The sequence below is a fragment of the Amblyomma americanum genome, chromosome 3, assembly GCF_052857255.1.
Source record: "Amblyomma americanum isolate KBUSLIRL-KWMA chromosome 3, ASM5285725v1, whole genome shotgun sequence".
Classification (NCBI taxonomy): Eukaryota; Metazoa; Arthropoda; class Arachnida; order Ixodida; family Ixodidae; genus Amblyomma; species Amblyomma americanum.
In genome coordinates this window covers 118,749,494-118,776,011 of record NC_135499.1, presented here as the reverse complement: position 1 = coordinate 118,776,011, position 26,518 = coordinate 118,749,494, and the positions used below count along the sequence as shown (strand labels likewise).

Sequence of the window (26,518 nt, the reverse complement as noted above, 5' to 3'; positions counted from 1 at the left end):
AATTGTTAGCTGCATTTTTCCACGCCTGTTTTTTTGCTTGTTTTTTCCTCCTTGCACTGTTATTGCCTTGACATTTTTCTTTGTCATTACACTGTGCAAAAAACGAGCATGCGCAAAAAAACGAGCATGAATTTGTACTACGTTTTTGTAGTGTAAACTCTTGTCTCCTTTTTCATGCATGAAGTGTAATTGTACTCGCTGTGAGTTTATTTTTTTCTGACATGTGTATTTTGTTTCATTTTTTTCTCTTTTAATTTGCATACACCTTTTTATGACGTTTGGTATGCGTCTAAAATAATCCTCAGTCCGGAATGATGGACGGGGTCTAGAGCTTTCAATATGGATGGTCGGGCTGAGCAATAAACATAGTCCATCTTTGAGCAAATCAGTGATCAATATAGGCGGAGTAAGCAAAACCTGTCTGCACCCCATGTCTTGTGGGACAGAACTTTCAGGATATTTGTAGCTTTCTGAGTGCGGAGGTTCAGCTGTTTAATGTGTGGTCCGAATGTTAGTTTCGAATCAAAAATCAAACCAAGAAACTTTTGTTCAGTTTTTACAGGGATGGTTCCCCATTGAGATGCAGGGATGCATGTGGAAGTAGGCCTCGTTTGCGTGAGAAGCAGACTGAAACAGTTTTTACTGATGAGAACCTGAATCTGTTTTCATCCGCCCGCTTTGTGAGGCAACTAACAGTTGTTTGTATTTGCTGTTTGCAGAAAGCAAAGCTGCATGATGCAAAGTTGATTTGCAGATCATCTACGTACGAGTATTGCACACTAGGTGGGATGATATTAGTTAATGAATTTATTTTTAAGGAAAAGAGCGTCACACTCAACACGCTACCTTGGGTGACTCAATTTTCTTGAACGAACGAATACGCCAGAAAGAGTGTTGCCCAATCGGACTCTGAAGGTACGGAAACGAAGTCTTCCGTACAGCAGAGCATTTTTCCAGCAATTCCAGTGTTTACGAGGTCCTGGAGAATTCCATACCTACAGGTTGTCGTATGCCTTTTCTAGGTCAAAAAATACCGACAGACAGTATTAGCCATTTCCGTGGGCCTCCTGGATGTGTGTTTCAAGGCGCACCAATGCAAATCGCACTTGAATCGATCTATTCGCTTGTTCATTTCTAAAATGTAAACTAGCCTCGTATTGACGAGATGTTCAAAGGTTTTGCAGAGACAGCTGGTCAGTTATCAGATGATAGCTTTCTGCAAAGCATCGGTCTTTTCCCAGCTTGAGTATTAGGATGACTATTGCAGTTTTCCATTCATTAGGCAGTTCACCTTCGTTCCAAATACGGTTAAAGAAGGACAGCAATAATTCAAGTGATGAAGGAAGGAGATTTTGCAGCATGCTGTAATGAATTCAGACTGGACCGACCGCAGTGGCCTTGTAGTTTGCTAACACGAGTTCAAGTTCATACAGTGTGAACTCAAAATTGCACTCTTCGCTTACACTTGAGTGTGGTAGCCTTTTTTTTTCAGCGTCTTCTTATGTTTCAAAAACTTCTCTGTATATCCTGCAGAACTCTATACAAAACAGAAATTTTCTCCCAAGGTATCTGACTGTTCTTTAAGGGATGTACTCCCAGCATCAGCTTTTATAAGAAGAGGGATCATAAATACCGTTTTCACCATCCATCTTGGATATTATTTCCCACACCAGTTATATCTGAACTACGAATGTTTACTCCAGAAACAAACTTTTTCCATGACCCGTCCTTGCTTTCCTCCGAACATAATGCCCTTTTGCTTTTGTTTTTTTAAATGCTATGAGATTTGTGATGGTTGGATATCGTTTGAAGAGCTGCGATGCTTTGCTTTGTGCTTTCCTCATTTGACGGCAGTCTTCATTCCACCACGGTTTTGGACGTTTTGGAAGATTTCCCCTCGAACTGGGAATTGATCTTCAAGCTGCATCAACTTCCCATTTAAACGGCACATCTGCCTTCGTCAGTTGGGTCAGGGACAGGGCGATGCGCGAAAAGTTTTTCACAAATCGTCGGTAATATGCGCACAGTCCGAGAAATCTGTGCAGTGTTTTTTTATCGGCCGGCGGTGGAAACTGTTCAATAGCTGCTGTTTTCTGCGGGTCTGGGCATACTCCCTCCTTGCTAACGATGTGGCCTAGAAACAGCAGCTCTTCGTAGGCAAAAGGCACTTCTCTGCTTTCAAGGTTAGGTCAGACGACTTGATGGTGTCTAGTACTGTTCGAAGTCTTTCGAGGTGCTCTTCAAAGTTCGAGGCGAATACAACGACGTCGTCTGAATATACCAGAATAATTTGCCACTTCAGGCCTGCAAGCACTGTATCCATTACTCGCTGAAACGTCGCTGGTGCGGAACAGAGACCAAATGGCATCACCTCGAACTCAAAGAGCCCATCCGGAGTTATGAATGCTGTCTTCTCGCGATCTCTTTCGTCGACCTCAATTTGCCAGTAGCCGCTCTTGAGGTCCATCGATGAGAAATATTTGGCGTTGCAGAGGCGTTCCAGTGTGTCGTCGATGCGGGGGAGGGGGTAGACGTCCTTCTTTGTTATGTTGTTCAAGCGGCGGCAATCCACGCAGAATCGAAGTGCGCCGTCTTTTTTTCTCACTAGAACAACTGGTGCCGCCCATGGGCTGTTTGAAGGCTGGATGACGTCGTCGCGAAGCATTTCTTCGACTTGGTCCCGGATGGCTTGTTGTTCTCGCGGTGACACACGGTAGGGGCTTTGACGGAGAGGTCGGACGTGTTGGTCCGTTATAATGCGATGCTTGGCAATTTGGCGTTTGTCGCACCTTCGGCGATGTCGAAAAACACTCACTGTATCTTAGAAGCAGATTCCGGATCTGGTCTTGTCTGTTCCGGTGCAGGGCTGAACTGATGTCGAAAGTGGGCGAGTTCTCTTGGTCAATCGAGATAAATCTAGTCGCGTCTTGCGTCACAAACAAAGCGATGAAGTGGTGTGGCGGCAGATCTGAAGAAGGAACAAACACTGTAAATATTCGCGGCAATATCCTATTTGAAGCAATTTATTATAAGTGAAAGTAATGCGGTGTCTTTAATTCAAGATGCACTCAAGTGTGTCGCTTTGTGTGATAGATGTGCACTTATATGCTGCATTTCCTGTCATGTGTAAAGTAAATATGTAAGCCGTTGTAAAAATTGGAAACCTGAATGTATTTTTATTATCTGTTAATGCCATTGCATTCGATGCTAGCTAGTAATGCCAATTACCTTCTCTGTCATTTCTTTTAGCACCACGTTTAGGCACTGTTGTAGTGCTGCAAGTACTACCGTGCTTTCCTGAACAGTAGAACGCCGACTGCGCTCGGAGCGAGCGGACGCATCTTATATGCGGTCTGCGTTTTTCCGGCGATTTCACCAGTTTCCGGCTATTTACAGCCACCAATTTTTCACAGGACGGCCCGCCACCCATCCGGCGTCACCTGTGGGACTTTTAACTACTTTCAGGCGAGTGTCTTCAACTTTACGGCCGATTTGCGGCAACGCCCGACCGCGGGAGCTAGGCCTAACGGCTCAGCACGCCTAGTGCGTGCTCTGCCAAAGCCACCTAGACTACTAGCAGGCCTGTTCACTCTCTCCGGCAAACCCTCTGACGTCACCCCACCTTGCCCTGACCTGGCCGGCGCAAAAATCCCTCGAGCCAGCGGAGGCGCTGCTCCCTCGGACGGCTCAGTGAGGGCCACTCGGGCGAAGCGAGCGCCACCTAGCCGACCTCGCCACATTCTCTGCGCAGCGCGTTTCATCGCTTTGCCGGAAGTTTTTTCGTTTATCGATAGGTGGCGCTGAAAGTTTTTTTTTTGTTGTGTGAGCAAGCGAGGCATCAGTCGTCCGTCTTCCGCGCCACGTGCGTTTGGCGTGCATGTGCAAATATGGGTCGCTGTTGCGTGCCAAATTGCAGAGGCGGATACGATAATGGGCCCAAGGTGCGGCTGTTTTCTTTTCCGAGTGATCCCACACGAAAATCGCTTTGGCAGCGTGCCGTGCGGAGAGATGATGTCGACGTGTCGACCCTGAAGGATCCTAAGGCAAGCAGCAACTTTTCTTCTATTCTCATTCATGCTGAGCTGTTCTTTACAGAAGAGTGGTGTGGACATATGCGAGAAGCCACTCAAGCGTTACACTGCACGATGAGTTAAATGTTTGCTGCGGTAACTTTTCTCATGCCCGTCTTTGCTTTGTTTGGGGTGATCACACTTTGGAATCGGCACTAAGAGCGAGTAGAGTTTGCGTACGTACGGACACCTCAATGAGCGCTAGGGTCATGTTTTACAGACAAAATCTACAAAACTAGCGGTCATGCCAGGCCGATATTGGCATGCATGCATATTATTATGCATTATTTGCTAACAGCGCTTTTTTTGCTGTCATATGTACAGGTTTGTGAACGGCATTTCAAGCCTGAGCACCTGCGCACAACTTCAACTTACACGGATGTCGACGGACGAACTATAGAAGTGCCTATGAAGATAACTCGGATAACGTCTGACGCAGTTCCGACTCTCTTTCCTGACTGCCCAAGTTACCTGTCCGCTACAAGACAGTCACGAGAAGAACCTGAGGTGAAGCGCAGACGGAACGAAAATGCACAACTCCAAGAAGCCATTCAACAATCAGCAGCAGCTTTCGAGATGGAAGAAGCAATGAATAAGATACAGAGCTTGGAAGACATTTCTGCACGTCTCCAACGTCTGCATCAAAAAGATTATTGGACGAATGTGTGTTGTGATAAGTGCATAATATTTGCTCACCTTGAGCCAACAACACAAGCGCCAGAGCTCCTGGCATCAGTGACAGTGTCAGCCGATATGTGTGTTCGCGTGTTTTGGAAACATGTGCAGCTGGCATCAAATGAAGAGCTTGAAATCCCTGGTCAAGTTCTCGATTTTCGTGTCTTGGAGAGACTTCTAGACAATGTGCAGGGATACTGCACTGATCGAAGCCATCAAAAACAGGACAGAGTGAGTGCTGCGCTCAAACTGATTGTTGCTCTCCTTGATGATATTTCTGATGACGAGATAACAGAGCATGAAAGGGCAGACGCATTATTTTTCCTGAAAGAGCAGTTTGAACTCATGGGGAAGAAAAACAATGGTTGCAGGTATTCAGCTGAACTATTAGTTTTGTCTGCTGTGTTCCACACAATTTCACCCCATGCGTATAACTTTCTTCGAAGCAGTGGTAAAGTGGTGTTGCCTCACGCTACAACTATTAAGAGAGTTTGTGCAGCTCAAGATGTGAGTCCATCAAAAGAGCAAACTGAAGAAGGCTTCTTGAGGTACATGAAAAGACGAGCTGGTTTGCTTAATCCTCATGAAAGGAACATTGTACTGATGATGGACGAAATACACCTCCAGCAGTTTTTCGAATATAAAGGGGGTCGTTTTACAGGAGCTGCTGCTAACTGTGCCGAGCCAGCAAAAACAGCTCACGTCTTTATGGTACAGTCATTACTGTCATCATACAAAGATGTTGCACACATACTTCCTGTGTCTAGGATAACTGCAGAGGAACTTCATCGTGTTCTGCGAGGAGTAATTATGAACTTGGAAGATGCTGGTCTTCATGTAGTTGCCGTCATTACCGACAACAACTCTATTAACAGGAAGGTAATGTCATTGTTTGGTCGAAATCATAAGCCACTAATTGTATACCCCCATCCAGCACAACAGCAGCTGCCTTTATTTCATATAATTGACACAGTTCATTTGCTCAAGTGCATTCGCAATAACTGGTTAAACCAAAAGACCTGTGACAAGTGCCTGTATTTTCCACCTTTTGAAAGTGAACAAGAACAGGGTGTAAAAATGCAAGGGGCTTCATTCACTTCGCTAAAGAAGCTCTACGAAGCTGAACAAGACAGTGTTGTTAAGGTTGCGTATGGCCTCACTTATAAATCACTGAACCCCACGAACCTTGAGCGACAGAACGTGAAGCTCGCTATGAAAATCTTTAGCAGCTTCGTCTCGTCAGCTTTACGGCTTAGAGGAACTGAGCTGAAGCTAATTCTCCCTGAAGAAACGGCTGAATTTATCGACCTTGTTTTAAGGTGGTGGAACATAGTAAACGTAAAAACTCCCCAAAAGGGATGGAGACTGCGCGATCCTTAACAAGAACCAATAAGTGCAATGAGTTGCAAGCAGATCGAATTCTTAGATAAATTTGCTACTTGGCTTGACAACTGGAAATCGAGAGGCATGCAGACAGGCACGCTTACCAATGAGACCCATTCCGCTCTGAGACAGTCAACGTACGCATTAATAGAAGTAGCACGATACTGCCTGGATGAACTTGGTTTTAAATATGTTCTTTTGGGAAAGTTTCAAACTGATGCACTTGAGGCAAGGTTTGGAAAGTACAGACGATTGTGTGGTTCGCATTACAATGTCTCAATAACTGAAGTGTTTGAAGCGGAAACAAAGATACGCATCCAAAACACACTACTGTTGAAAGATTTCACTGATTCATCTAAGGAAGAGAACGAGCCAGAGCCATGCCCTGAAGCTCTAATTAAAAAATACAAGGTTTGTTTATCTGACGCTGAAATAAAGAAACCGCGAAAGGACATGCCAGCTATAGTATATATAGCAGGTTTCTGTGCACATGCTGCGCTACGGCGTCAGCCTTGTGATGACTGTTTACTGCAGCTCACAATCAGAGAGAGAGAACTTCAGCCAAGTGACCATGTTCTAATCGATGATATGAGCAGAGGGGGTCTGAAATTTCCTCAGCCATTTGTTGTGCATACGGTATTATGTACAAAGATTGTTTTGGAGCAAGTGACAGCCAAGGAGTGCGAGCATTTATTTCATGCTGCAAGTAACCAGAGGCTGGTTCTACTAAGCATCATGAAGTTTCTGCTGGCTGATAGGGAAGATGTTGATGTTTGTGCAAATGGTCACTGTCCAGATCTAGTTCGTCACAATATAGTGAAGCCTGCCATCAACACATTGCTAAAAAACTATGCAGCTGCTAGAAATGATGTCCTCACCAGAAAGCAGGTGCATGCTAAACAGAGAAAACTGATGACCCTCAAATGAATTTCAAAACAACCCCTGTAATGCTAGGCAACTGGCTTTCACATTGGTTGTATGTTGGGTTATGTTTGCATGGGGCAGAATACAAAAGTAAAGCATATGGCTTGCACATCGTTATATGTTGCGCATGTTTGTAATAAAATGTCAAGTTGTTTGCTCATTAGATGTGTCTCATTGCGAGTGACCATGGAAATAAATGTGTCATTTAACACCACCAACTGTCTTTTCATGTCATAATTGTGTATTTCTGTGCTGTATTTCTACTGATTTGTAAGCAGCCAGAAAAACTTCCACTTCCATGCATTTTCACCCCTTAGTATCAGTGGTTTATTAATTGCCCATCATTGGAAAGCTGTAATCAGCACCTCTAATTGTCACACAACTTGCTTCAAGTGCAAGCGACCCGCGTATGCTCGCGGGTCAGCGGCGGAGTTGGGCGTGTACAGGCAGAGCAGGGCCTGGTGTGGTGACGTCACGGGGCGAGTGGGGAGGCCTTCTCCCTAGTCTAGGTGGCTTTGGCTCTGCTCCCACCTGCGGCGGCGACGCCCGCTTCGCCTCGACGGCGCTTCCCTGCATTTAAAGATGCAGTACACAGTCACCGGCACGGATGTTACCGCCGCGGAGCTGGCCGATGGCACTTGGACGGCGCTCGAAATGCAACGCCGCTACAGACGCCCGCCACCACCGGCAACGCCGCCGGCCAACACCCAAACGCCTGCAGCCACCACTGTCCTGTCAGACCAACGACCCCGCGGCCGTCCACCACCGCCGACTAAAAAACGACCACTTCCTCGCCTGCCTACAGAGGACTACAAAATCGTCTTCCGACCGCAAGGTACCGTCGACCTCAACGCAGTCGGCCCGGCCAAATTGGCGATGGCCATCTACAACGCCGCCAAGATCGACGGCCGCCTTGCAATCACCGCCGACCAAGTCCGCATCCACCCCACAAACAACACTGTTACCATCAGCACACCGGAAAAAGAACGGGCGTTCCTGTATGCTAAAATACAAACGTTAACCATTGACTCCAATGCCATCCGGGTAGCCACGTACGCCCCAGCCCCCGATGACTCCGTTCGAGGAATCATATACAGAGCCTACAGTCACGAGACCGACTCTGAGATCCTCGCTGAGCTCCAAGCTCGAAACCCTGATCTCCCCGTAGTCGCCGCACGCCGCATGGGCCGCACACGACATTTCGTGGTGACTATCGCCAATGCCAAGCTACCCCGCTACGTGAGGTATCTCGGCTTCACTTTTGAGGTGTACCCCTACAAACGCCGTCCGGAGGCATGCTTCAACTGCCGGAAGCTAGGCCACAGGGCGGATGTGTGCCCCCACCCGCGACAACCGACCTGCCGACGCTGTGGCGCCGCCCATGACCCTCCTCCAGCTGGCCAACCGCCCACGTGCCAAGCCTCATGCATCGTCTGCAAAGGTGCCCACCCTACAGGCAGCAGAAGCTGCAAATACCGGTTCACGTCCTCCACTCGGCCCAAGTCTTCCCCGTCGGTCACTGACACCGATACCGGCTCCAACTTGGCAAACCCCGGACGCCAGTCCCGGTCCCGAGACCGCAAACGCGGCGACGACAACCTACTGCGGGACGGCTCCTTCCCCCCGCTTGGCAGCGACGGCAGCGACAGCCCTTCCAGCCGCACTCGCAGCCGTTCCACATCCGCCTCACCCAGCTCTCGGGCCAGCTCTCAAGCCCGGCCGGGGACCAAAGCAGCCAAACAAGTTGGATGGAAGACTCCTGCACAAGTCACCGCTTCTCCACCAGATTCACAGGTAAGGGAGCTGGCAGATATGGTCAAGGAACTACAGCTACAATTGGCCAAAGCAAACGCTAAAATTCATAGCCTAGAATCAGCACAGGCAAACCCCAAATTGCAACCACAGCAGGTGGCTCACGCTCCCACATCCGACCCTGTAGGTGATCCACGCATGGACACTGAGCAGCCTAAGCGCACGAAGCGTAAAGCACCTCTCCCCTCCTCACAAGCAGACATAGATGCCAAATTCGAGGCAGCTGATGCGCGAATGGCCCAATTCGAGGGCGCCCTCCTTCGACTCGCCCCCACCATTGACCGTCTAGTAGAAAGCTGCGCCACAATGGCAGCCAACATCCAAACCCTTCATGCCAGGCTCGATACCCTCACGAATCCCCCGACATCAGCAACCCCCTTGCAGTCGCCAACCCCTCCTAACTACCCAGCACCCATTATTGTCGCCACATCGGAGAGTGCAACCGCGCGCTCACGTGCAGGCGGCATTCTTAAATCACCCGTCGCGCTATCACAGCGCCCCGAACCCTACGGGAAACGCGATGGCTAGCTCCCCCTTCACAGTTTGGCAATGAAACTGCAGGGGCTTCAAGGCGAAGCGGCGAGCCTTGGAGCACACCCTGCAGGCCCAGCCGCACACCCCCCACATCATCGCACTTCAGGAAACATACATGGACACGAAACTTACCAGCTACGCCGCATATAACCAACAAACGACACCAGACCAACGGCCCAACACCGCCATCCTGGTCCACCGAAATTTAGCAGCTAATCATATAGACCTTAGTTACCCCGAGGTTCCGCACACTTTCGTACAGGTCCTACCGAACAGTCGCTCACAAGCCCCGCTCCACATCCTTAACGTCTACAGCCCCCCTAGCGACAAAAGCACACGAGTGGCAACCCTCGTTCGTAAGGCCTGCGCGACTGCACAAACAGGGATGCTACTCATCTTAGGTGACTTCAACGCGCCGCATACCGAGTGGGGCTACCCCCGCAAAGCATGCGGTCGTAAGGGAGCCAAAGTGTGGGAGACAGCCCAAACACTGGGCCTGACACTACTCCTAGACCCCGACAGGCCTACTCGCATTGGAAACAGTGTCACACAGGACAGCTGCCCCGATCTCACTTTCGCCCGCAACATCCCAGACGCACGCTGGGAAAACCTCGGCATGAACATAGGTAGCGACCATTATGTTCTCAGCACAACCTTCACGGCTACACACAGCAAAGCCCCCAACCGAACAATCAGGCACACTAACTGGGACGCCTTCCGATACGTGCGCGCCAAACGCACTTCGGCCCCCATAGACGACCTGGACGCATGGGCAAACGCACTTCTCGAAGACACCGCCAATGCCACCTCCACGACTACCCAGAACGAGGATGGCCCCTCTCCCGACGCCAAACTAATACACATGTGGGAGGCCCAGCGCAGTCTTAGGGCTCGCTGGCTCCGCCAAAAGCACAATCGACCCCTCAAGCTCCGTCTCGTTCGCCTCGAGCGAGAGATCGAAGCTTACTCCGTCAAACTGAGTCAGGAGCAATGGCATCAAACCTGCGACCGTCTTAACGGCCAGTTAGGATGCAAAAACTCGTGGTTCTTGCTCAGACATTTACTGGACCCAACTCACACCAAATCCACATCTCACAAGAACCTCACCCGTGTCATACACGCTTTTCAGGGAACAAATGAGGAACTCCTCGCTACCCTGAAAGACAAATACATCAATACTTCCACTGAAATTCCCATCCCTTCAGGATACACGGGTGCTCAGAACACCAACATGGACGCCGACATCACGGCAGGAGAAGTCCGCGCTGCCCTCAACCAGATTAAAACCACCGCGGCCGCTGGCGACGACCACATAACCAACAAGATGCTTCGTAACCTCGAAGATCAGTCCGTCGAAGCACTCACGGACCTCTTCAACCAACATTGGCATGAGGGTCGCCTTCCAGACACTTGGAAGCATGCCAAAGTGATTTTCATACCTAAGCCAGGCAAACGGCTCGAGCTGGGCAACCTTCGGCCCATCTCGCTCACGTCCTGCCTGGGAAAGGTCATGGAACACGTCATACTCAATAGACTCCACACTCACGTAGACCAAGAGGACCTTTTCCCCCCCACTATGATCGGCTTCAGAACCGGCCTCTCCACTCAAGACATTATGTGGCAAATCCAACACGACATCCTCGATCCGAGACCCATCCGAGCTACACGAACCATCCTAAGCCTAGATGTCAGCAAGGCTTTCGACAACGTGTCACATGCTTCCATCCTGGCAAACCTCTCACAAATGAATGTAGGCACTCGCACTTACAACTACATCGCCGACTTTCTTCATAACCGTACAGCAGAACTTCATATTGCAGACCTCCACAGTGAGAAGATCACACTAGGCACCCGAGGAACACCACAAGGAGCAGTCCTATCTCCGTTCCTTTTCAACACTACAATGAGAGGCCTCCCTCTGCTCCTGGAAAAGATACCTCACATTAAACACTCAATATATGCCGACGACATTACCCTGTGGACCAACTCTGGCTCTGACGGGGAAATCCAAAACTCCCTCCAAACAGCAATCGATAAAGTACACTCCTTTGTACAGGCGAACGGGCTCACATGCTCCTCCACGAAGTCCGAATTACTAGTCATCAGGGACAGACGAGCTCGCCTGCCTGTCCCCGACCCGCAAGAACCTATTGTGCTTCAAGTCGACACACATCCCATACCTCCGGTCCGCACTATTCGCGTTCTGGGTATGTTAATACAGAACAACACGCAAAACTCGGAGGCCATTCAGCGCCTCCGCACCACAGCCAACCAGATCAACGGCCTTATCCGCCGCATCAGCACCCGCCGCAGAGGTATGAAGGAGGATGACCTCTGTCGGCTCACGCAAGCTTTCCTCATTAGCAGGATAGTCTACTCCTACCCCTACTATCACCTCCGCCGGAAGGACGAGGAAGCTGTGAACAGCATTATACGTTCAGCTTACAAAGCGGCACTGGGGCTACCTCAGTACGCCAGCACACAGCACCTCCTCCAACTCGGCATCTACAACACGCTCACAGAACTCATAGAGGCACACAAGACCGCCCAAATCCACCGCCTCTCCCGCACTAAACACGGGCGGCTCATACTTGACCGTCTCAACATCAACCCCATAGGCGACGTCCACCCCACGACGCCCATTCCGATAGGGGTCTATAGCCGCCTAGTTATAAAACCAATCTCCAAAAACATGCTACCTGGCCGCCATGATACGCGCCGTCAGCTGAAAGCCCAAGCACTAGATGCCACATACCTTGCCGACGAACACGCAATATACGTAGATGCTGCACGGCAAAGTGCAAACACATACGTGGCTTGTGCAGCCACGCCACAGTCTACTCTCGTCACCGCCGCCACAGTAGTAGCTCACTCTCCGACAGCGGCAGAAGAAACCGCCATCGCGCTGGCCATCGCTGACCCACGTACGCACACAGTCCTCAGCGACTCCAAAAGAGCAATACAAAATTACTCGGCAGGTTTTATCTGCCACCCCGCTGCACGCATCCTTCGCGGCTGCACTCCCGACCATAAGATCAACCTGGTCTGGGTACCCGCCCACGCGGGAAACTCTGGAAACGAAGGGGTCGACCGACTAGCCCGAGGACTAACCAACCGGGCGGCCGGCCCCACGGACCCAGACGCTCTTGCCGAGGCTCCCCAGACCTTTGCCGAAATTACCAACCTCTACAGAGAGATGAGACGCCAGTTCCCGCCTCCACACCCCGACTTGAACCGAGCGCAAGCCACCTTGCTCCGCAGGTTGCAGACACACTCTATCCTTAGCCATTCTAGACTTTCACTCATCACAGACGGGGAATACGACCCCGTCTGCCAAAATTGTTACCAGGGAGAAATCGCCACCCAGGCTCACATCCTCTGGGGTTGCGCGGGAAATCCGCCCCCTCGAACCTTACTGCCAGCTCCCTCCGAAGATGGATGGAACGAACTCCTCAAAAGGCCAGACAAGAGCATCCAACTGGCACTCATTTCGTGGGCCCAGGAAGTCGCCCCCACCTGGGGGCCACACCAAGCCCACCTGCCCTAAATCCCGCCAATCTATGGCAATAAAGTTGTTTCTCTCTCTCTCTTTCCTGAACAGTATACGTGGCACATCTGTCAAGTTTCTAGTCAACGGCCAATGTGTGATGAATAAAGCCCTAGTGGGAGCATATAGAGGGCATGTTTTGTAAAGAAATAGGCATGAATATGAATACGAAGCCCACTCAAACTTGGCATATACCTTCAAAACTTACACTGGCTTTCATTCCTAGTAGTCGTTTGTCACTGTTTTAAGCTTGTTTACACCTTAAGCTGATGAGCTGCTCATTGATTGCAGGTCTAGTGCTTCAGTTGTTGCGTAGATTCGCCTGCTAGAGCAGCGATGCAGCACTTTACACCATTCAATGAATATTACGGCTGCTCATGCTGCTTGCATCCCGGGAAAACCGTTGATAGTAAGGCTATCTTTAGTACATTTGAATGACTGAATTTGCTACATACCACACATTTGTTTTCATATAGTTGGGCACAAACATACATCGGTTGCACAGATGTCATATCGACCGGCTTATTTGAGACCGGAAGTGTGGCGAAAGCCTCCACGTTTTTATAATGCGCGTATCACGACTTCCTCCAGCCTTCACTGTGGAAGTTGGGCTCCGCATTTAAACATGGCACCTGTGACGTCATGTGCAATCCACGTATAGGTCAGCTTCTTGAGTTAGCTTTAAAAATGCAGTGCCACTCTGGATTCATTTCTAGGTTGCGCGCCATTTCAAGGGCGTGGCCTTGAAGTAGCAACATCTTTTAGAGTAGCCAGTCAACTTTATTTGAGGCAGTGCTGGTGAGCTACGATACTGAGAATTATTACTCAGAACCATCCGTTATTTTTTTTTGTCCCGTAATTTTGGTCAGTTCACCTCCTTTCGTCATGGTTATAGATCAACACGTAACCTTGACTATATCTCTGCTAAAAAATTATAAACATGCGTTCAAATAATTGGTATGTGATGTATGTTAGTAGTTTATTTAGCATACACTCTTACATTGGCATTTAGGTGATCTGAACCAACATCACAATGAAAGGTCTTGTATAAGCCAGCATAAGAAAACCTGCACTTTCGTTTCACAAATTGCCATTTTTTCCCTCAGAAATACATCTGTATGAGGAAATGTTATATTCAGCGCCAAGTTGTAGCATTGCTGTAGAAGCTGCCAGAGTGAGCCACCTCTTCACACGCGTGCAACCCAACTAGACCAACCTGCTAGCTATAGTTGGATATAAGTCAAGAATGAAGTTGCAAATGCCACTCAAAGGAGGCCTTCTAACCAGTTGTGTTCACCTATTGTCCTGGCATCTAGTTTAATCCTCTTACCTGTTATGTGATATTATTGCAAGTGGCTGGCAAGTGCAAGGGGATTGACCATGAAGTCACGAAGATTAGTCGCCGCCATTAATTGGAAGGCCTTCTTTGAGGGGCACTTCCTACTTCGTTGTAGGTGTTCAGCATATAGCTGCTCACACCTATAGCTTCTTCTGACATGTCACAGAAAGTTTTCGAGTGCAGTTTCTTTTCTTGTTTGTTTGCTAAATCATTGCCTGACATATTAGGCTATGTATGTGCCACTTATTTTCTGCTTCTTGCATATTACTGTGCTAAACAGGAACTGTCAAGTGCCGAGTCAACTGTGTCGCGCATGACAGAAGTATGGAGGGCACAAAGAAAAAGATGCACCGAGCTGTGGCAACCGGAGAGGTCATCAATGGGGTGAAGGGCGTAACACCCTTAATCAATATTGCATCACGGCAGCTAATGGAAAGTTGGCCTTCAAATGTAGGTGAGCCATATTATATTGGGGCTCCGCACTGTCTATCTGCAGTGGATGAGCGCCTTTGTAGCATACGGCCACATCTTTGCATTTCTCGGCTCCCCCGCTCGCTGTCTCTCAGAAAGCACTGGAAGGCCTCAGAATGGCAACAGTGGCTTTTGTTTTTTCTTTGCCATGTCTGGAAAGCATCCTGCCAAGGCAGTATTTCAAGCATTTTACACTTCTTGTACAGAGCACTGCTATTGCTCTTTTTTGCAGGAAACAGTGTGCAGTGCTGATGTTGAGACTAGTACAACCTGCACTGTCAAATTTGTTTAGACGTGCAGTTTTTGTATGGAGAAAAGAACATGACTTAGAATGTGCAACAGCTGCTGCACATTGCTAAGAGTGTGGTAAACCAAGGGCCTCTGTGAGCGCACTCTTGTTTCACCTTTGAATCTAACATTGGTCACCTGAAAGAACTTGTGACATCAGCAAAAAGTGTGCCTCTACAAATAGTAGAACGCCTCATGCTGGCCAGTAACTACAAAAGTCTGAGAACACAAGCCAGTCCTCGAACTCCGCACTTTTTGTCTGATACTGGCATAGCATGTACTGGAGGCATTCTGCTTCTCAGCGGGCCACGGGATGTATCTGGGCCATTGCTTGACTTTGTTCAAAACCAGATTGGCAACATAAATGGGCCTGTTGTGGAGCATGACCAAGCTAGAGTGTCTGGGCACATGTTCCATAGTGAGTAATATGTGAGGCCGAACAAGGCAAACTGTACTGCCTTGGTGACAAACAAAGGAACATGCTTGAAGGTAAAGCACATGATGTCTTCTAAGGACCTCAGTGGGCATTCAAAGGCTTTTGTTGTCAGTAAAGCACATTGTGTCTTTTAAGGACCTCAGTGGGCATTCAAAGATTTTTGTTGTCTTCGAGGCATTTTCGTCTCGACTGGCACACAATTCCAAGCATATAATGAAGTGTGAAAGAACAGTGTCAAAGAACGTTGTTGAATTGGTGACCAATGTCGCTCCGTGTACATACATAGAGCATGATCAAAGCGTATTTTTCATAAGACTCACTGAAGGTAAGTACATTCTACTCATTAACTGGACTCTAAGAGTAACTCAGTAGTTGTATACATCTATCGAAGTGTGCAAATACCCCTCAAAAGAGGTTGTTCGGTCACAGTCGTCGAGTGGTTGTTGTGATGTGATATGGTTAATCTCTTTGCACTTGCCAAACAGGAGCATCTGTCGACACCATTGGCCATTTGTCATAGCCATAGGGACATTTGCCGCTAATTTTAAGTTGTACAATAAACTATAACCAGCAGTGTACCAAAGTTGGTGAAAAACACTCTGTTTTGGAGTGCTAATTTCCTGAAGTGATAGTGACAAAAATCACATGCATAAAAATGATTGACTGTGCTAGATGTGAAACTTATTAGCAGGCCAAAAGCAGTGACAGTTCATGCACACAATTTTTCTGCAGTGTTGCAGCATAGAAGTTAGTCTCGGAGTTTAAGTTTAAAGCAGCTTTGCTGAACCTAGGCCATTAATAGTTGGAAAACAGCTGTAAATTAATAGTAGAGATCAGGATTGCCATTTAAATAACACAGCTGCCATTTCAAACAGCACCACTATACATTGTCTAAGCATGCAGCTCCCTGCAAAAAAATTATACTTTGTGCACTCAAATTTTTGGGCATGTATCAGCCCTGTTTTTTTGGGTATGGTGATTTTGGTGATATCTGGTATCACTGTATGGTGTCACAGTGAATGACTCTCTTTGATGGCATGGCAAACAATGTAATGTGCTCTGCTTTTTTCTCCGTGTTTTATTGTTTAATGTCACACAGATGTCAATATGATACATATTTAATGTCACACAAATGTCCATATGATACGCCTATTCTTGATGCCAACTATGTCTCCTTTTGTATCTCTTTGCCATCGCTCAGTTCAGCATGCGTTATTGAATGCAGCTAGTCACAACTGTGGAATGCATTATTGTACAGCTAACAGCTGTTCCATAGCTCTACTGTGATATCCCACACACAATGAAGTCATGCTGACACACTGGGCTAATGAATTCCTTCATACCTCTGTCTGATGAAAAGAAAAGCTGCTCTGTGGTAGTGCCATTTGTGTCTAAAAGCGGTTTGGTGATGCAGTACGTCCGGGTTTATGAAAATACCATTCAGTATTTTCTGTGCAAACCTGCTCATTAAGCCTGTGTCCTCTCCAACTTGTGCTCTCTTCCAACTTGCACTGGCTGTTACTCTGCAAGTTGTTACTGTAATTATTTGTGCATTCTTGCAATTCACCTTTATGTGATTTCATTGTTGCAAAGTGTTCCAGAACTTTTATGTTCACAATTCACCTCTATGTGATTATATTATTGTTCTCTCATGGTGTGCTCGACTTTTTTATGTTAACCTTTCGGAAAGCATACCTTTCACGTCTGTTCGACTCTATTCCTCGCGTTTTGCACATTTTTGAATGACAGCAGTTGTAATAGCTATGAGCTTTGATACTGCTTTACAATTCGAGTGCTTTCCTATTGGACATACCGTAATGCAACTGCAAATTTGCTGAAAGCTTCTGCTGCCTAAATTCAGTGCACAGGCATGCTTGTGCTATGTTGCTCTAATCTGTAAATTGATAACCAACTTGTGCACCAAGTCATGCATGATCTTGATTGAATAAATGAACATCTGTTAGCCAGGAAGTTGTTGAAACAGTCTGAGAGCCACTAGAATTATGCCACTGCTACTGCATTTGTCTATGCAAGTCTACTGTGGCACCATTCCACAGATTTAGCTTTAAGTATGGTACAAATTTATATGGTCTTTGGTTCCTGTCATAATGAAAAGACACTAAAATGTTTTACTTATTATGCTGTCTTTTATGCGAAGCATATTAGAGACTTTTAGCAGAGCGGGCCAGCGGCCAGCGGAGGGGAGCGGACGAGAGAGGGCGCCAGTGCGCATGCGCAGAACGCTCAGGCGGCCAGCGGGTTTGCGGCGCTGCGCGCTCGCCCGCTCGTCTGGTCTTTCCAGCGGAGATCGCCCAGCGAGTGCAAGCGAGTGTCGTCGAGCACTAACATGGCGGCCTCCAGTGCGAACGTTGGTGCGTCGGCTTCATCGAGCGCGGACGCGGCGCAAGCACGCCTGCAAGCAAGGAAGCCGCGCAAATGTTTTAATGCGCAAGACGATCTTTGCCTTTTGCGGGAAGTGGCTGCGACAAGGCCATTCGGGGACGAGCTCAAGTGGGTGAGCGTCCTCGCGAGCGTTAACCGGGCGGTAGGCCGAGAGCTAACGCTTCGCGGGAAAAAGGATCGAGTAGATCTTCTCATCGGCTACTGGAGGCGGCAGGATGCGAAGAATCTGAAAAAGTGAGTGTGTTTTTGTTTGTTCGCTCTGCAGCTCTGGCGCACATGTTTATGTGACGTGCCTTTTCTGGCCTATTCAGATCGGGGACCGAAGAGCAGTACACCGAAAAGGACCAAATTCTCCAAGACCTTTCGGACTACGCGCGGGCTGTGCAGTACGAGCCGAGGATTACCCCAAGAAGTGCGGGCTGCGCAGTGCGTAAAAAGAAGCCAGCAACGGCTCATGACGCAAGGACGAGTAGGGCAGCACAGCAACCAAATGGTGCGAGTCACTTGGAGGAGGAAGTTGCTGGCGACTGCTCCTATTCGGCCGCGCCAGCTTCGCAAATTTGCATAGATGGTGAGAAAGATGGTAAGTTTTTGTAATGCCTGCATCTGAGTTCGCATTCTTGTGTTTTCCATTTCTACCGGATAACTCTAAAGCCGCATGCACGGCCCGTAAGCCTTTGTACTGGGCTTTCTACAAGTAGCACAAGTGTGCATACATGAAACACTCGAGTTTTGATGTCGTCTGTGTTCTAGCTTGTTTTCTCTTTCTGTGAGCCTCTCGGGAGTGGTGGGGGGAGGGTTCACCGCATGACTGGATAGAGGTGTATCCCAGGCTGCTGTGTGCCCACTCTTTGCGGACTGAATCAAATGATACTGGAGCTGACAGTTGCATGCCAGTGTGCTGAGCTTTTTATTGCACCTAGTGACCAATGAAGAATCTCTTAGCGCAACTTGTATCCAGAGTTTCCAAAATCTAGCACAACAGAGAGAACAAAGTAGGTTAGAGAAGGAACTGGGGCATCATGAGCTGATTTCGAAGTCGAACTGCTTGGCCCATACGAAATGTTAGAGCTGAAATGGGACAAAAATTCATGGTCGGTTTAAAATCCTTGTAGCAGCCTCCATTGCTGGCCAGGCCAAACTTCACATGAAGGAGCGCTTGTAAAATCTAATTAGACACCTTATTTCTCAGGCCCGTTTGACCGAGACCTAGCTGAATACTCTTTCGACGGTGGCGTTTCATAAGTGAATGACAACAAAGAGTGCCAGCTCAGACATCAATGGGAACGTGAGCTCGCCGGCAACATTTTTTACATTTCTGACGCTTACCCAGAATTAATTTTGAACCCGGTAGGCTATGCCATATCGTTGAATTTCATTTATAGCTGGCAAACTCAGACTCTATTGCATAAATTGAATTTGTAGGTATAAAAGCACTGAGTGAGTGCCGGATAAAATTCGCTGAGTACTTTGCGTTTTTTGGTTCAGGATCCTAGGTGCAGGTCGCTCTGAAGCATTAGGCTAGCAGGTAACCTCTTTAGTGCACTTTTAATGCACACAAAAATAATGTTGTGGTGTCTATACAACAGAAAATGTTTGTTAGAGAAGCTGAGAGAAGACGTTTCGAGGCTGTTAAGAAAAGAATTGCCATGCACTGAAATGTAATATCTATGTGCTGCTCCCATTTCGCTTTGTTGTCCTGAGTAGGTGCAGGTATTAAAATTCTTGCGATTAACTTTTTCACAGAAGAGATGAATTTCTCCTTTAGCCTGACAGGGGCCAGGGCCTCGCATTGAAGGAGCTTGTTCATTCGCTCAAATTTACTGATGTAGAACAAAAAGTCAATTTTGCTCATCAGTGTACATTGCGCTTAATATGCACTCTTGCTGCCTTGCAGCATTTTATACTTTTCATTGCTTCAGAGCGGGCTTTCAGTGCAGCACACTGATTCATGATTCAATGCAAGGCAGGTGCAATGCTGATCCATCGTGTTACACAGAGGCTGGTAGGTGTCTGTGCAACAAGATGGCAATCACAAGATGTGCCACCATCACCTCGGGGTATGTCCCGAATGATAATGAGGGACATTTCCCCCTTCTCTTGCCCTTTTGGAGAATGTGTTATCCATTTGAACGTTTTGCACACATAAATTCTTGCCTTAGAATAGCAGGCAAGGCAGTCAGTGTAGAGGTAGCCTGATGATCACCGTTGATTGCCTGATGACAGACTAGCTCTAGGGAATGATACACACACTTTAGAAGCACGCATGTTCTACCTTCATTTTTGTCTACAGGCTGTTGGACTGCCCACGCAGGGCACTTGCCTAGTCTATCCTGAGGTCCACACAAAATTTTGTGTCGTTTGCAATGAGCTAACAGGGCTCCAACGGAAAAAACAGCCTCTCCGCAGATGCCTCTAACACTGGCACAAAGTAGAGAAAGGATATACAAAAACATTCACAATATTTATTACAGAACAAATCATATTGACATGGGCGCAGCAAAAAATGTAATCCAAAACTATCCACATAGACAAATGGAAACTTTCAATGCCAACTCGGACGAACAGTAGCCCAATCTGGCAACCCTCCTTGTACGATTTTGCCTCCTTCTTTTCTCATTCATTATAAACAGGAACTCCTGCAGCGCAGATGCTCCTCAGAATTTATGATGAGGAGCTTGTGCTGGAACCGTCTGCAGCTACCAGTGACACTGAGCGGGACCACACAGAGCAGACGGATGGTGACCAGCAGCAGCAGCAGAGCCAAGTCATTTCAGGGCAACAGCGTCCTCCCTCAGCACCTCCGTCTGTCGACCAGCGCCAGCCTGCAGCTAGGCAACAGATTCTGCCGGCCATGGCTAAAGGCAAGTCTTTTAGGAACGTGTATTTACCACATGTTTATTTACACATAAATCGGAATGGTGATCAGGAGAGCATTATAAGTGTACACGGGTAAATGTTGACATGAGTAGGGTTTGGGCAGCTTTGTCCGTTGATTTGTGGAAGTCGAACTAGAGCCGTCTTCATTTAACCCTACAGTACAAATTATCGTTCATGGCTATATGGAAACTATGAGTATGTATTGACACTCATTCCTGACACCTTTAAAACATATGCATAAAAACCACAAATATTAACAGTAAGAACCTCGCCTGAGTAGGAAGACAGAATGCAGAAATCAAAACACATTTTGCCATGGCGCAGCAGTTCATGACCCAAGTGTTTTTTTATCACATGAATGCTTAACAGAATTGGAAGCATTCCCACGTCTTTCATGAATAGATCTAGAAATGTCGAATAAATGCACAGGAACAAAATTTGTTTATCAAGGTACGTCAGGCACGAAAACACTAACCTAAAAGGTAGGTGTCACACAAATACATGTTTGCAAACCATACAATACTTATCAGTTGAATATGAACTTTATCACAGGAGCTTTATCACAGGATCTGTGCTTGTCCTACGGCATTATAATACTACACAGCAGCCGTACAGTGCATGAACTCAATTCAACTGACGGCCGAAATTGCCTTGTTTGTCTACCTTTGCAGGAATTCGAGGACTACAAAGCATGGGCCTCCAGCTTCTGACAATGAGGGAGACTCATGAATATGAACTTCGGAACAAGGAGCTGGAAATTGAAAGGAGGAAAGTGGAGAACGAGGAGCGCCGCCTTGCTTTAGAGGAACGCAAGCTGGAGCTCGAAGAAAAAAAACTCCAATTGGAAGCATCCTCCCGGGAAGAAAACCAGCAGAAATTCATTGAGCATCTACAAAAAATGTTTGATGATCACGACAAAAAACTGCTCAGTATACTGAATGCACAACAGCGATAACATCTTGAAATAACATGGTAGATTGGGCCAGTTGGTTGCTATTCATAATGCAGACAAATTCGCAGCATAAATAAGACGCACACGGAAGACAAGGAACACACAAGACAGGACTGTGCTGCAGCTGCAGACAGGACTGTGCAGCACAGTCCTGTCTTGTGTATTCATTGTCTTCTGTGTGCGTCTTATTTATGCTGCGAATTTGTCTGCATTATCGATAATATAAATAACCAAATGTCATTTTGATTCATCATTACCCTTTTACAGTCATGAAATAAACTCTTCGCTTTCGCAGCTGCGTGGTTTTATGAAGCACTATCGAGGGGAAAGGTAATCCTCTAGAGGTGGTGGCTCAAGGCAAAAATACTGAGAAACTTGGGCGCTGTACAAGCAGGTATGGCAGTTCGCAAGAAGTGCACTTGCTTTGTATATGCGTGGCAGGTTCTGGAGGTAAAGCTTCTGATTTTTTTTTAAGTCTACAAAGGCAAAAAGTCTCGCAATTTTACCGAAGCCCCATTCCACTGCCTGCCTCACGCTGCTCATAGCTTTGTTGAATGCTTGCTGCTCAGGGGTCAAGGAACCACCGCCATAGGGCTTCAGCAGAAGGGGCCGCAAAGGGTAGGCAGGGTCCCCGTAGATGACGTAGTTGCGCCCCTGAACAAGCTTTTCCAACTTTGCATATGCTTGGCTGTTTCCGAAGTTACCTGGAAGAAGGAAAATAAATTGTATAATGAGACGACGTTCAACCTTGCCTGTTTCCAAGCACCAGGCATAGTGAAGAAAGAATGATAACGCTTTGTTGAGGCGGCTGTGCTTGCCAGTTACTTACCAGCATCATGTTTGCTTCCGGGATACGATCCGTCTAACTGACAGATAATCCCATTTGGTCACATTACAGACTGGTATTTCAGGGCGTGGACGCGTTTGTGGCCGCTAAAATAAACTTTTTGGTTTCTAGATGGTCGGCATATCGGTCGCGCCGTGCCGTCTATGAACGCCCAGCAGTTTTTAAGCGGGGCTCCTTTTTTGTGAACTGCCTGAAAAAAAGAACGAAAATGTGAGAAATATTGACTCGCAAAACTCTAATCCTATTTACGGCTTACCTGAGAGAACGTTTCTAGCGAGTCCAGGTTCAGCCAGGCATGGTTGTTTAGGTCATCCAACAAATGAAAAAAACGCGTTTCAATGTGCCCGAGAACTATGTTGGTCACAGACGATAGGGTAGAGCTGTGTCGCCTGAAAAGGTCTTCCAGATCGCAGAGCCGGTTCGGGTACGCAAGCCGTCGCAGGGTTATGCACAGGGCCTCGTCCCCGGGAACTGCCACCCTCTGTGGAGTTACCACCGCTTCAGGTATTTGTAAGGCCCTCTGCAGCCTGTGCAAGTCATGCTTCTCGAATCGAAAATGTGTCCTGAACACACCACTGTCGATGTCGTCAATGTTCAGAAGCCCGCGCACAGACAGTGGGTCACGTAGCGTCTCACCAAAGACTTCAAGACATAGCAAGTCTTCTATCTCTGACCACTTTAGCTGTGACAAGAGTAGCGGGTCTTGGAGTATGCTCTTCGGCATCTCTAGACCTTACCAGATTGCTGTGGCGGCGGCAAAATGCGGTCGTGACTCGCGAACTCGTGCTAAACTACACACAGCGCACCAAAAAACAGCTTGTGGCGTGGGGCTTCGGCTTGACTTGACCGTCACAGTGCCAAGCATTTTTTTTTCTAACACGACATACTTTAAATTGAATTGTAAGGTCCACAAATGTTTAAATATATATTATAAACACAAGTAACGCCTTTATTTAGCAATTTTAGTACAGTAACAGCAAGCGCGATTCATATTCGTTTCAGCGTAACTCTGATTTTCACCAATAGGTGGGGCTGCGCAGCGCTCCGCTGTAGGGAGCCTACATGTCGCGCCCCTTCCCGGCTTAGGGTGGTGACTTCCTTTGACACAGCACATGCCGCCTCCCGCTAAGACCCATGTTGCCAGCGCGTGTGTTGTCATGGTTACGGGAAGACGCCGCGCCATCTTGTTCCCCGCCGTGCATAGGCGCGCATTAGCTGCTGCAGCAGTTGCGTCTTCATCGCCGTTCATCGTTGAGTGGGACAGTCATATGTTGTCGGTTGTTGCACTAAGTGCGCCAGGAAGCTTACGCAGCAGCAATGCCCGGGTGTTGCGTTCCGCAGTGCTCGAACCACTGCAGGAAGGGCACACGGATGTTTCGTTTCCCGGCTGACTCCAACCGAAGAAAACGTTGGCTGGCACAAGTAAAGCGAGACTGCTGGGAACCCACTGCTGCTTCTCGCATATGTTCTGTGAGTACCGTACCTTTTTCGCTTTTGTTACCTGCTCGCTTGTTATGTTTGGTGTACTGTGCTTCACGTTTACGATAATTAAACCACGGCCGCCTCGAACAGCGTGCGCGGCGTGGGTTTGATAACAGGCTACGCATTGCGGGCGTGGGTGCAATCTTCTCGTTAGTTTTTAGATGCGCTGGCGGCGTGTCTCGAGCCCCAAGGGCGAGAAGCAACGGTTCGCATTCGCCCTCGCTGACTGTAATTCTCACGCGAGTGCACTCACGATATATTGGCGCCCGCTTCCTTGTTTGCGCTGTAATACATGCGCCAAGACTCATGTCAGAGAACATGACTGAGGTAGTGAAAATAAATTTCTACATCTCTCTGACATTGTACGCGTTCGCTGTTTCGTGAGCGCTGTGGTCGGAGGAACTTATTTTTAGTCAGGTCTGGTTATCTAGGCACCGTTCTGCTGTACGACGCTATTCGGTAGAAAAAGATTGGAAACCCAAGATCAGACTAAAAGAACACATTTTGTATATGCCCGGTTACTGGCATGCATATGAAGCCTTTAGGAAGCCCTTATCCAGTTTTTTTAGCTTGGCACTATAGCCTGGTAAAAGACAGCATGTGAAAACATTACAGCAGGTAGAAACAGCTCTGTAGTTGTAACGCTAGTCATGTTCCGGTTTGCAGCATTTGTCACAGTTATGTGCAGGTATGAATATACTTCTTGATGCTTATGAAGTACTTGCTGCCATTCATTTCAGGCACATTTTGAAGAAACAAGTTTCGAGCAAAACAGACAGGATGGCTTAAAGAAGCTAAGGCCAGATGCGGTTCCCACACTTTTTACTTATCGAGGTAAGCTTCTAATTTTGATCCATCTCTTAAATACAACTCTGCCTCATTCATATGAACTGTTTGCAAAGAAATTTGTCTACACGTATACGGTAGTGCTGTGGTTGCTTTGTGCAAGCTCAAAAATGTGCGCTCATCTGCTTTTAGAAGGCTGCAAAGAAAGGTTCATCACCATCAGCATTTCAAGGTCCATAGCAGGACGAAGCCTATCCTACTGACTTCCCTTTAACCGGTTCCTGTGCCATCTGTGGCCACATTATCCACACAAACTTCTTGGTCTATTGATATGGCTTTTATATCCAAGCATTCCTACAGCGCATGTTTGCATCAGCATCTAGATCCCTAGCTAGAAATTTGTTGGGATCCATGCAATTCATTTCTTGTAAAACTAAATCGCGGGCATAAAAAAATATGTATATTGCACGTTATTGTAGGATCATGCATTCGAACAGCACCTTCAAACATAAAATCACCTTAAGCCGTGTTTTAACGGCTTCTGCATTACCTCTGGCTCATTTTTCACTGTAGATTGAAAAAAAAAATGAATGAATGACAATTGAAATCTTCCGTGTAAGCCATAAAGGTATAAAGTATGGCACTAAACAAAACTTTTGCCACCTAACTCTCTGCCTACCCCTACTATATTTGCTTTTCTTGAACACCCACTGCTTCCCTAAGGGACTACTGTTTATCTTCTCTACACATTGAATGCACTCATATATATGATACTAAGATCCAAAACGTAACACACAGATATAGCCTTGTATTCAAAGAGCACAAGGCCACCTATAGTGTGTTTATACTTTGTATAGCATCGTTTTTTCTTTATAATTCACCCGACGCCTGCGAGAAAGGGGGCGTCTAGAATCAAACAAATATCCTAAAGCAGACTGCATACTGTGCTGTCTCATTTGTTCTATGTCACCTGGCACAGAAGCTAAAATGGCAAAATTCAGGACGATTAGTAATTCTAGTTGCATCAATGGTACCTCAGCTGCTAACACAACCTGCTGTTGAGCACAATTTTGCACGACTGAATCATTGCCAGTTGTAGCATGCTTTCCGACGCTGTTAAATATGCACTGGCGGTAAGAAATCTAAAGCTCCCCAGTACAGCTTTGGGATCTTAAAACCCAACTGATATTACTACTCCTGAAGTTTATTTGGAAGTTTTATGCAGGTACTAGGTTGCTCTTCTGTAAATGCAGAATTTCTGCAGTTCTTGAGTGTAGTGCTACCCTATTGACTGAATTTTTTATTTCAGCCATCCCGAAACACCGGAAGCCTCCGAAGAAGCGGTCTTGCTTTCGTCCGGCCACGCCAACGCAAAGCCCAGTACTTGACCCCACCGGAAATGAACCATGTGGTAGTGCTGCTCTAGAGCCTGTCTTCGCATCAACAGCCGAACAAACACAAGACTCGGCTGTGAGTGACAGCATGAGTTCCCAGGACACTGTCAGTCCACTACAATGTGCTCAGGTACCAGGGTATGATCTACCTTTAACAACCACCTTGCTGCCGCCCAAAGCTGTCGACACTGTTATCTATGCAGACAGCGTTGCCCATTCCTTTCTGAGAACAGATAAAGCCAGTGGGGAAGATTCCACTGATGCAAGTCGACTTCCTCTGCCCGCAGCTTCACCC

At 47.4% G+C, this 26,518-nt stretch overlaps 2 protein-coding genes and 1 pseudogene across 3 annotated transcripts; 2 read left to right on the top strand and 1 right to left on the bottom strand.

Moving 5' to 3' along the window:
* The first annotated feature begins 3,339 nt into the window (after nt 1-3,339).
* LOC144124847 (uncharacterized) lies at nt 3,340-7,566 on the top strand. Its single transcript, XM_077657757.1, has 2 exons — nt 3,340-4,043; nt 4,395-7,566. The coding sequence occupies exons 1-2, from the start codon at nt 3,888-3,890 to the stop codon at nt 6,123-6,125; spliced, it is 1,887 nt and encodes a 628-aa protein (XP_077513883.1). The 5' UTR covers nt 3,340-3,887; the 3' UTR covers nt 6,126-7,566.
* Nucleotides 7,567-17,669: 10,103 nt separating this feature from the next.
* LOC144124846 (uncharacterized) lies at nt 17,670-22,008 on the top strand. The gene is made up of 3 exons (XM_077657756.1): nt 17,670-18,116; nt 18,194-18,465; nt 20,516-22,008. Exons 1-3 carry the CDS (start codon nt 17,827-17,829, stop codon nt 20,836-20,838), a joined length of 885 nt encoding a protein of 294 aa, XP_077513882.1. The 5' UTR covers nt 17,670-17,826; the 3' UTR covers nt 20,839-22,008.
* Nucleotides 22,009-22,029: 21 nt separating this feature from the next.
* LOC144124845 (uncharacterized) lies at nt 22,030-23,824 on the bottom strand (annotated as a pseudogene). Its single transcript, XR_013313290.1, has 3 exons — nt 22,818-23,824; nt 22,544-22,751; nt 22,030-22,418 (listed from the first exon to the last, which is right to left on the bottom strand). The product of XR_013313290.1 is annotated as an uncharacterized LOC144124845 (transcript).
* Nucleotides 23,825-26,518: the final 2,694 nt, after the last annotated feature.